General features: G+C 40.0%; 2 protein-coding genes across 2 annotated transcripts; both read right to left on the bottom strand.

The window, feature by feature from the left end:
- Positions 1 to 2: 2 nt before the first annotated feature.
- Positions 3 to 4,973, bottom strand: mep1a.2 (meprin A, alpha (PABA peptide hydrolase), tandem duplicate 2). Its single transcript, XM_076037723.1, has 14 exons — positions 4,845 to 4,973; positions 4,733 to 4,760; positions 4,594 to 4,647; positions 4,463 to 4,500; positions 4,261 to 4,336; positions 4,053 to 4,170; positions 3,720 to 3,895; positions 2,991 to 3,212; positions 2,532 to 2,678; positions 1,992 to 2,207; positions 1,450 to 1,896; positions 619 to 792; positions 357 to 488; positions 3 to 146 (listed from the first exon to the last, which is right to left on the bottom strand). The coding sequence occupies exons 1-13, from the start codon at positions 4,881 to 4,883 to the stop codon at positions 367 to 369; spliced, it is 1,857 nt and encodes a 618-aa protein (XP_075893838.1). The 5' UTR covers positions 4,884 to 4,973; the 3' UTR covers positions 3 to 146; positions 357 to 366.
- Positions 4,974 to 6,774: 1,801 nt separating this feature from the next.
- LOC142896267 (meprin A subunit alpha-like) lies at positions 6,775 to 10,700 on the bottom strand. Its single transcript, XM_076037859.1, has 14 exons — positions 10,562 to 10,700; positions 10,443 to 10,467; positions 10,309 to 10,353; positions 10,124 to 10,164; positions 9,929 to 10,004; positions 9,718 to 9,835; positions 9,179 to 9,354; positions 8,839 to 9,060; positions 8,555 to 8,701; positions 8,241 to 8,456; positions 7,430 to 7,894; positions 7,175 to 7,345; positions 7,018 to 7,098; positions 6,775 to 6,925 (listed from the first exon to the last, which is right to left on the bottom strand). Exons 1-13 carry the CDS (start codon positions 10,613 to 10,615, stop codon positions 7,049 to 7,051), a joined length of 1,806 nt encoding a protein of 601 aa, XP_075893974.1. The 5' UTR covers positions 10,616 to 10,700; the 3' UTR covers positions 6,775 to 6,925; positions 7,018 to 7,048.
- Between the last annotated feature and the right edge of the window lie 232 nt (positions 10,701 to 10,932).

Below are 10,932 nucleotides of genomic sequence, written 5' to 3'. Positions count from 1 at the left end.
AAATTTCAAGAGAAAGCCTCCCATGATGTCCATTGTCAAGATATTACAAGAGAGAGTAAAATGCAGTTAGTCGGAGAATCCTTTTGTTTATGTTCACCTCTTCACACCTTGTACCAGTGTAGTATGTTCCCTGGCTCCATGTCCATCTGAATTGCACAAGGTAGAATACGTTATGAAATGCATACAGTACAATAAAATAAATGTTAACTTTGAGATTTAATATTCTAAAGTGCAAAAAGAATAAAATAAGAATATTTGTTGGACAAAAACGACTCTCAAACACTTACAAGTAGCCTCCGACATAAAACAAACAAACAAACAAAAAAATCAACATCTGTGTAAATTCATGCACGTGCCTCTCAGCTCTCAGTGTTTGGGATGCTCCTCTCTCAGGTTCCTCTCACTCATTGCAACTGCGTGTAGTAGCGTGTCATTGCTTGGCTTAGCCGGTTGGATAGGTACCTCCGTCTTGATCAGGTGTGTCAAATCTAACAAAGTAACAGATTATGAACGGGGGGGGGGACATTTGCAATGGTGCCTTCCAGTATGTCTGATAAACAACGTGTCAGTGCAGTTCAGATGAACAATGTGCAGAATGGTTTAAAAACAAATTCTCACCATTGAAGTCAGCAGTAATGATGAGATCGTTGTTCTTAAGGAAGCTCCTCCTCTCTAGGTGTTTATGGGATATAAACGTGCTCCAGCCAAAGTCTGTACTGCGGTAGCATTGGCACCCCTTGTCCCATATTGCTCCCGAAGTAGCTGATGGTCTGTTCCAGGTATCGGTTGCAGCTAAGAGAATTTTGGAAAAATTGAAAATATGAAGATTGAATGTTATAAATTAATATGGACATTGTTGATACTGGCGTTGAATTGATAACTGTGGTGAGTAACTACATAATCATATTTTTGTTTGTTTACAAAGTACCATTTCTGGACTATTTATCGACAGGTTAAATACTGTGGTTTACCCTGTAGTGCTACCATTACGTAAAGGTGCAGTGTGTAATATTTTCCTTAATTTATGATTTCTATATTGGTAAAAGCTTAATGTACTGCCCATAAATTTGGGTTTGTGGGGTTTAATCCATTATATATAAACCAAAGAATAAGACGGTGGACCAGGTATCTAGATTTTTGTGCGCAGGCCACCGTAGCTCACTGGCAAACTCAGGAGAGGGTGGGAAAGTGAAAGATGCTGCAAACATGTAACCAACCACTTGATGCTGCTGTTTTTTTCTTCAAAATCTCTAAAAACAAATTACACACTTAACCTTTAATGGTGTTTTAAAGTGTGTCGCTTCCATGTGATATTTTTGTAATCTGGTCGAAAAAGGATATTTAACATTTGTGTTTTCTGAAGACATCTGGAACTTTCTACATGGCTGCATGCAATCCGGTCGAAATTAGCAACAACAGGTCTACATTTACACAGTTACTTAGGCTCACCTGTGGTGAAACTTCTTGTAGAGGACATTCTCAGTTTTGCATCAGGGTCCTGGTCCATGGCAACAATGGTAAACTGCCTGTTTTTAGCTGGCCACTCCATCACAGCGTCATTTTCACCGCTGCAGAGGTGCATTGTAACGCCAACATAGTTTGGGTCGTCATCGCCTCTTCCATTTGGATATACACTGATGCCGAAAGAGTAGCCCTCTGGGTTGAGGAAGCATCCACTTTTGATTGCGCTGTTCCGTGCAGTGGTGTCAAGAACATTTGTGAAGTTTGAGATCTGCCAGACAGCGCTGGGGCAAGCGCTTTCCGACAGAGTGATGTCATCGATTGAGATGGCGCCTGAGGAACTAGCCGATCCTCTGATACCCTGGAAGAAGTAACGGAACTTGTCTTCCTCCTTTAAAGTTACGTGGGCTACTTTCCAGGAAGGATCCTCATCGCCTGTGGTAGAAAATGGCAAAAGTTACATAGATAGATAGATAGATAGATGGATAGATAGATAGACAGATAATGTGAGATATAATTTTATGAATTACCAATAAAGGTAGCGATCTTTTTGGTATAGCGTATGGTCCCCGTTCCATCATCGGTCCTGACCCAGATCACCAGTTTGTCCCCAGCAGCTCCAGTCATCTTGTAGAAGAACTGCAAGCACTGCTCCCCTCTCTTCGGGTAGAGGATACGTGATTCCAGCAGTGCACTGTTTCCAACTGGTCCGGAGGATGTATCAAACTTCATGTAATAGCCAGTATCTGTAACAAGTCGATGAAATCCGTACATTCAAGATTTTATTTCTTGAAGCAATGGCTTACGAATGAGGTGTTTCTGATAACAGTCACTGTCCAAAAATGATGTTTAATAGCACTTTCTTAACGAATGCGTGTCTAGATTTGATAAGCTTAGATTAATTTGTTAATTAATTTATTTATCATCTACTATCCTCCATTTCTCATGCCAACAACCCATATGTTATGAACCCAGCAGTACTGCGGTGGTATTAGAACCCAAGCTGACACTGTATGTTAGCACAAGAGTGAACTGTTCATGCGTAATATTTTGTACAGAACTCTTCATACCTCTGCAGCGCCCGACAAGGGTGTGATCTGTCTCAGTTGAACTGCTCAGCATGTGGACCCAGTCTGCTCCGTCTGCCTCATTCTGGATCATACCGCAGATGTTGATCAGCTCGAAGGAGCACTGGTCCAGTAGAGTGTGTGTGTTTGCTAAGGAAGAAGAAGAAGAAGAAGAAGAAGAAGTCAGAATAAATACACTATATAATCTTAGGGGGGAAAAAAAACCTTTCTATCTGAATAATGTTTTTTTAGTGGTGTATATTTGTACACAAATATATGTACTTTCTACTCCTTACTTTAACAAAACATGTCTGACGTCACTAATGATGTTGTTAGTCCTGGCCCCAAAATTTTCACATTTTTAAATATAGTAGTTATTTCAACTCTTCACTGTTCAAAATGGTAGGTATGGTTCAGGTATGAACAAGATGTACTGTTCCAAAATAAGATCAGAATACCCACCACAGTCATACATGCGGTTGAGCCTGACGAGGTCCACAGCACTGAAGTCAAACCTCTGCCCAATGATCTCATTAAAATACGGAATGGTGGTGGTGATGGTGGGGACCGTGTCATTCTTGTTGAAGGACAGTGGTCTGTAGTGCATGACAGACTCATAATCATACGGCGTGTTCAGATCAGTGATGAAGTCGTCTTCATATTTTGCGAAATTGTGCTCCTTCCCTGCGAAGACAGGACAGAGTGACCAGGTGAAAGTTGAAGAGGAATCTCCACAAGACACCTTTCATGCAGATATGGACGTCTAGAAGGTGTGAAACCTCTTCTTTCTTTCAAACCATGTTGATTTAATTCAGTCATGCAAAGTTTATGTACAGTAACAGGGCAGTGAACAACATTGTGAAGATAGTAATAATTTTGTCAACTTTGAAGACTTTTCATGTTAATGTGACATTATCAAAATTGTGTTACTTATATTGTAATATTGTTTATCAACATTTTAATTGATAACATTATTGTGTCTAATATAGTGATTGCATTATGCTTACGAAATAAATAAAAGAGAACAATTTCATCTATTTAACTTGCCAAATCTTTTATTTGTTAGACCAAGAAAGAAGATATCAGAGATATTTGAGATATCTGGAATGGCTAGCAAGCAAACAAAAGTTGCCATTTTTGTGTCGCTGATAGTTCAGTCACTAGATAACAAAAAAAGAAATTAAAACTTACCGGCTTCGATCTCGTCCCACCAGATTTTGACGTAGTCATCTCGATCGGAGCGAGATTGTTCGTGGTAAAAGCCCAGAGCGTGGAGGATTTCATGTTGAACTACGGCTTTTGTGTCACACCCAGCACCAATGGATAAATTCTGGCCCACTCCATCATCTCCAACATATGACCAGCACCTGCATTCAAAACAAATCCAAACATGGACTCAGGCTTAGGAAAAAAAAAAAAAAAAAATCATTCCATCAGCATTATTTATCTCTGGACATTATGACTTAACAGCAGGAATAAAAGTTTCCCATGACGGCTGAGACAACGTTACGCAACACTCCTCACCCGCTCATCTTGGCAAAGGAGATGAAACTGCTCTCCCCCTCGTAGGGCTTGAAGTCCACGCATGACCTCAGACGAAATTCCTCAAAAGACTGAAGAATCACACCTTTCGCATTCAGATCTGTAATAACAGAGAGAACAGAACGTGACTTGCTTGCGCAACAAATCCCTCCCTCCCCCAAATTTGGTAGAAATAGATTAAACTGTGTACCTAAAGAGTCAGTCAGGATATACGGAATTGGAAACTTCCATTTTCTCGCTTCGTCCAGGATTGCGTTTCGTCCAGGCTAGGCAACACATTTAAAGTAATGAATATGAATGTATATGTGTGTGTGTGTAATGAATATGTGCTTTTGATTTGGATTTAAATAAGAATAATTAAAAAAAAAATCAGATCCATAATTTCGTCTTACTTTTACAGCAATGTCTCCCTCAAACAGGTGGTCCAACCCTAGACGTGAAAAATGGAGGCAGAACTTACCAACAACGTAGACACATCAATATTCAATCAGGCAAACCAAAATAAATATGTACTGAAGTATACCTCTGTTGATCTCGGGTATGTCATCTCTCAGCTCCCCAGCATCTGCAATATCACCTAAAGGATGAATTGGTTATTATTGTGATGAGAAATGGATTCTTAACTTAACTGCACTTGACGAGAAAATTTAAGGAGAACCAACCGGTGTGATGAACAGGCACAGCTTGTACCTGGCAAACAAAAGACACGTCTTAATCCACATTCCCAATGCCACCTTTAAAATGCTTTATTTAAAAAAAAAAAAAAAACCCTACCCTTAAAACCAAGAAGACTCCAATCAGTGCAGCGATCATCTTCGCGGTGTCTCCTGCAGCGATGCCGACTACCAAACTCCAACCTGTTGCTCCGATTGCCAGTATAGGAATGTGTCCGTCAAGGCAAAAGCTTGAGGGGACCTTTGATTATAGCGTTCAATCAGTAACAAGCATCCAAGCACATGTCCTTGCTGCACGGTTGTGATGAGGGCTGAAAAAAACAAGCCCAGTAATGACCTGTAGATAGCGTTCAGCTGACATAACATCTTTTATATTGTTGTTCCATGCGCTTCACATATTCCACCAGGGAACGCTGGGTCACCGTAGTCAGGCCCGAGACGGTGTAAATGCAACAGATGATGATGATGATGATGATGATGACGATGATGATACAGTTCGCAAGTAATTAGCATTCTTTCTTGTCATTACTATTACCAAGGAATTATTTCAAAAGTGTGGACCTGACTTTAAGGGTGTAAACAGAAAAAACAGGGTATTAAATCTTTACACTTTTCCACTCACTAAGTCAGAGTAGGTCCTATTGCAAGTCAACAGTGAAGCTATTACCTTTTAGCTACACCTTACAGTCAAATCAGTAAATATGTCAGTGTGCAAATGCTGTAAAATAAAGGTAGTTTGGTTTTCTTTTTTCTTTTTTAAATACCGTACTGACTGAAATTATATAATCGGCATTTCAACAAATCACAATTCACCTTTGGCGACGTTCCGTCCCCAATGATTACTCAACCCTTGATTATCAAACTAGACAGAATTGACTGCAATAGATTCAAGATCGACGATTACATGGTCGTGAAATGTTGGTGCGGCAGAACCCAAAGCGATTGTGCATGCAAGGAATACAGAAAGTGGGGGAAAAAAATAAATAAAAAAGTGTGAATTTAAAAACTGCAAGCGCAGTTAGATGTAACTTTTACAAAAACATAACTTAAAAATATATATTTTTTAAAAATAGTGGCAAGTACGGATAAGCGTGTTTGAAGTGTTATGCAATACGATACAATATAGTATTGCTGGCGGCCGGAAAAAAACAAAAACCCTCACAATACTGGCTGTCTTGTGTGACGATGACTTGTCATACATTTAAACAAATACTCTAAATGGGTGTAATTACAGTAACCTCATAATTAGATGACCTATGCCTTGGTTTTATTGCTTTAATGTTGTTTCTCGGTTAATGGGGTTGTCTGTATGATTCTCTTGTTCCACATGCAGTAAGTGCTATATAAATAAAGTTATTATTATTATTACTATTATTATTATTATTACTAACTAACTCAACATGCTTGTTGTTATGACGTCTTTTTAGATGCACAAAGACTACAGTAGTTCACTGACATGCTTGGGAGGTCGAGTGAATGGCCAATGCGTTTCAAAATCTGAAAATAGAATATTTGTAAAATACTTACAAAGAGTGAGAACACGTACAAGTACATAGGTGTGTGCTTTATACCTATTAGGCCTACTTAAATTTTCCGTTCTTGCTCTTTACTGTCTTTGAAACCGGCGATAATTACCGGTTTCAAATGAACTTTTTGAAAAGTTTAAGCCCACACAGACAACACATGGACAAATAATTTATCACACATAATATGATAAGTTGGAGGGTGAAAACTAATTCGTTATCACGCTTTTTCTTTTTATATGGTTATGAACGTATTGTTTGTTACAATGTGTGTTTTGGTTAATGACATGTTTCAGTTTGATACCTTACAAGTATAAAATTATCTTCCATTCCCTCAGAATGATGTTGTTGAGATACTGTATGCATGAAAGTACAGAATCTGAGCTAAGATCTGATTAATCACATGATTACGCTTTATCAGCATAAAAGTCTCATAAAAGGATATTCGAGTATCCTTTTTATGAGCTCATTTACCACCTAAAACAGATACACAACTAAATAAACGTGTCTTGTTGTCATTAAGCTTTTATTAATACAATGGCAAAGTTCATTTGTACATATTTCGGGTGTATTCTTTGCAATATAATAATTTTACAATATTGTTGTTATTTGCAGAATTTGTCTTCTCGTTCTTTGGTTCTTGTCCTGGGTGGTGCACCTGGTCGTTTAAAATGAAAATGATAAACAAAAGCTTGATTTTGCTCAACCACTGGTGTGGCGAGTAAAGATGTCTCACGTGCTCTTCCTTACCTTCAGAAAATCATCACTTGAAAATCTGCCCTTAGTTTTTTGGTTGAATGGGAACTTCTGTTTTTATCAATGGTGTTAGATCTGCCAACACAAGAAAACATGCACCTGTTCTCTATCAAGCCTCACAAAGGATCACTCTCAAACACACAACACTTACCCTCAAAGTCGACGAAGATGATGAGGTCATCGTTTTTCAGGTAATTACGCCGTCTGAGATCAAAATGCTTGACAAAGTTCCTCCAGCCCCATGACAACCCTCTGTAGCAGTCACAGGAGCTGTCATATGTGCCAACTTTGGATGGATTGTCCCAAATCAGATTACCACTGTCTGGAGAAAGACAGACAGTCCAGTTGTGTCAAATCAAACAGAAAATCACGTTCATTGGGTAAAAGTGCTTGAACGTACACTTACCTGTCCTCAAATCAGTAGTCAAGCTGCGAGCTGTGGACATCCTGTGCGTTATATCTGGATCTTGGTCCATTACCACTATGGTTGCCTGTCTGTTGACAACAGGCCACTGCATCACCGCATCATTTTCCCCACTATACAGATGGAAGTACAGGCCTGCGTAATTCCCCGTGAAATCAGTGTAGGCAGACAGAGGCATAATGCGAACCCCATAAGCGTAGCCCTCAGGACTGTAGAACCGAGGGCTGTCAATCACTGTGGTTGTATCGGCCGTCTCCATTATCTTGGAGAAGTTCTGGATTCTCCACACAGCATTGGGGCAGCGGGTTTCCGTAAGACTGATGTCGTCGATGTAGATGCCACCGGTAGATGTGGCGGGATCACCTCGCACCGCTTGGAAAGCGTAGCGGAATTTTGCATCGACTTCCAGCGGAACGTGAGCAATTTTCCATGTGTTGTCAGAATCAGCTGCAAAAGGAAATGAGATGCAACTCCTGAATGTCCACCTTGCTGATGTTCACAGTAAAGACGCATGAGCAGGCACCGCCAAACATTTATCAATGTTATTTTTCATATTGTCTTCTATAAATTGCATTTATATCATTAGCCTAATAGCACAATTGCCTAAGTCTTTTTTTGGCCAAATTGGGATATCTGGAAAAAAGCAACAAAAAAACAGTGTGCTTGCTAAAAAAAAATGTGTTTTTTCTTGTTTTCCAAAAACACTCAAATATGACTGAGGCAACTATGCTATTAGGCTAACGATATGTAACATTGTTGAGGAGAGAACTTAGTGAGATGCTATTGAGTCTACCTAAGAAGGTGTGTATCTTCTTCATTTTACGAACAGTGCCTGTGCCATCATCCGTCTTGACCCAGATCACCAGCTTGTCCTTCAGGCTTCCTGACATCTTGTAGAAGAACTGTAGACACTGCGTATTCCTCGTGGGGTAAAGGATGCGCGATTCCAGGAGAGCAGATTCCTGCTTCTTCCCAGCCTTGGTGTCAAAGTGCATGGAATAGCCAGCATCTGGAAAGTCGGGGAAGGGAGACAAGAAGATGTCTTGAAGTGCTGGAACAGAAATTCCACATAGCTCAAATTTAACGCCACAAGGTGTCAACCCTGACCTCTGCATCTCCCCAGGAGTGTGTGATCTTCGGCACCCACGCTGCTCTTGGCATGGACCCAGTTGCCATCATCAGTGGTGCCTTGGATCATTCCACAAACGTTGGTGTACTCAAAAGAGCACTTGTCCAGTAGGGTCAGTGGAGCAGCTGAGGAATAATATGGAGTAAAGTTTACGCTTGGTTGACTTACTTATTTTTTATATACAGACTCAGTACAGACTATAGCCTCAGTAAAGACATTTTTTTTTTCTACAACGACGGAAAGGGGCTCTTGCGAAACGTACAGCAGTTGTACATGCGGTTGAGTCTGAGGACATCCATCTCACTGAAGTCAAGGTACTGTCCAATGATGTTGATGAACTCTGGGATTTTGGTTGTGATGGTTGGAACGGAATCATTCTTGTTGAAGGAAAATGGCCTGTAGTGCATGACGGACTCGTAGTCATAGGGAGTGTTCTGATCGGTGATGAAGTCATCATTGTATTTATTAAAGTTGTGTTCCATCCCTGAATTGGAAGAAGCACAGAAGAGCAGCGAGTGTATCATTATCATTATAATTATTATTATTAGTAGTAGTGGTAGTAGTAGTAGTAGTAGTAGTAGTAGTGTTACACATGTGCATACCTGATATAACCTCATCCAGCCAGATGTCGACGTAGTCATCTCTGTCTGTACGGGACTGCTCATGGTAAAATCCAACGGCATGGAGGAGTTCATGTTCAATCACTGCCTTGTGGTCGCAGCCTGATCCAAGAGATAGGATCTGGCCATGTTTCTGGTCACCAACACTGGAAAAACACCTATTAAAGCAGAGGTCTTTGATTAAAAGTGCAGTTTATTTGTATTTAGATACATAAAAAAAATAACATGATTTTCAGTCATTTTAATGTATTGCAGCTTTTGCAATGGTGTGGTATATCTCTTTCTTTTAAATGTCATTCGGTGTCATAAAAGGACATTTACGATGGAGCATTTTCGTCATCACAACTTATCTTTGTGTTCTGGTGGGATGAAAAGCTTGCTGAAGCTTAAGTGATAAGATGTGATCGCATCGAAAACTTTTCAAAAGCCAAGTGCTAAGTGTGATCGTTTTCTGCTGTGTCAACTAATGTATGGTGGCCAGCTTAAAAAATGTTAACACGTCTTTGCAGCCTGTTACGTACCCATTGCGTTTTTCAAACTTGATATAGGTCTCCTCTCCCTCATATGGCTTAAAGTCCACACAGGACTTGAGCCGATACATTTCAAATGCCTGGTAGATGCACCCTTTAGCATTCAAATCTGTTTGGCAAATGGAACAGTTGTATTAAAGAGCGTCGGACATAACCGGATGAGATAACTCTTCAAATATGCTTATTGTTAGGACAAACTCACCCAAATCATCACCCAGAATGTAAGGAATAGGAAATTTCCATCTCTTTGTTTCGTTGCGGAGAGCATTCCTTCCTTTCTGTATCATAAAGCCGATGTTAGAAGTGCTAAGAGTTAAACAGTAAAATGCAGACCCTTCTGACACACGACTGCAACGAAACACAAGCATCTACAACAGCCATCAGTGATTTAACTTACCGGAAGTAAGATGTCTCCTTCAAAAAGGTTGGCATCTGAACCTAAAAATGAGTAACAATAATGAATAAATACAAATTATGTTATCATTTAAATGTCTTGGGGAAAAAAACCCTCAATATCATGTTTCTTATTGTTAGAAATGTAACTAACGACAATTATGGGGAAGTGATGTTTAAAGGACTCACCAGGATTAAGGATGGGGTTTTCATCCTCACCGTTCTCAAATACCTCTGCAACCAAAATACAGACAAAGCTCAGGGCATTCTGAAGGATATGTACAGTTGTTCGCGATTGTTATGAATGTTATTGTTCCACTTACCGTGCACCACAGGGAGAGCAGGTTTCTTTTTAAAAAAAAAGAGAGAGAGAGAGAGAGAAAGAGAGAGAGAGTCAACATCACATCACATCATGAATACCAAACAATAACTTGATACTTACAGCATATGACGTGGCCAAAGCCAGAAGCCCACACAGTACCAGCAGGCTGTCCATGATTGAGTGTACAAACAAGTGCGTTGAGAGACAGTGATAAAGCCCCAGATTAAGTCAGTGACAGTTATGGACTCTCACATGGGTGACTTAAGGACTTTGACTCAAAGGGTGTTACTGATTTGTGATCTATAAAGGGTTTTACGCATGCTCTTAACAGCAAAGCTGTGGCTTGAACAGGGGATCATCTGATCATATCATATGATTTATCTGATCGTGTTTTTACTGTTGTTTACGGACCCAATAACTGAGGGTGGAGGGAGGGTGGGGTCGGGCAACCAAATGTGAGGGGAAAAAAAACAAAACATAATGCTTTTCAA

Source organism: Nelusetta ayraudi, unplaced genomic scaffold, assembly GCF_046127955.1.
Source record: "Nelusetta ayraudi isolate G7.1 ecotype Tasmania unplaced genomic scaffold, CSIRO-AGI_Nayr_v1 ptg000052l, whole genome shotgun sequence".
NCBI lineage: Eukaryota > Metazoa > Chordata > Actinopteri > Tetraodontiformes > Monacanthidae > Nelusetta > Nelusetta ayraudi.
This window is presented reverse-complemented; position numbering and strand designations above follow the sequence as displayed.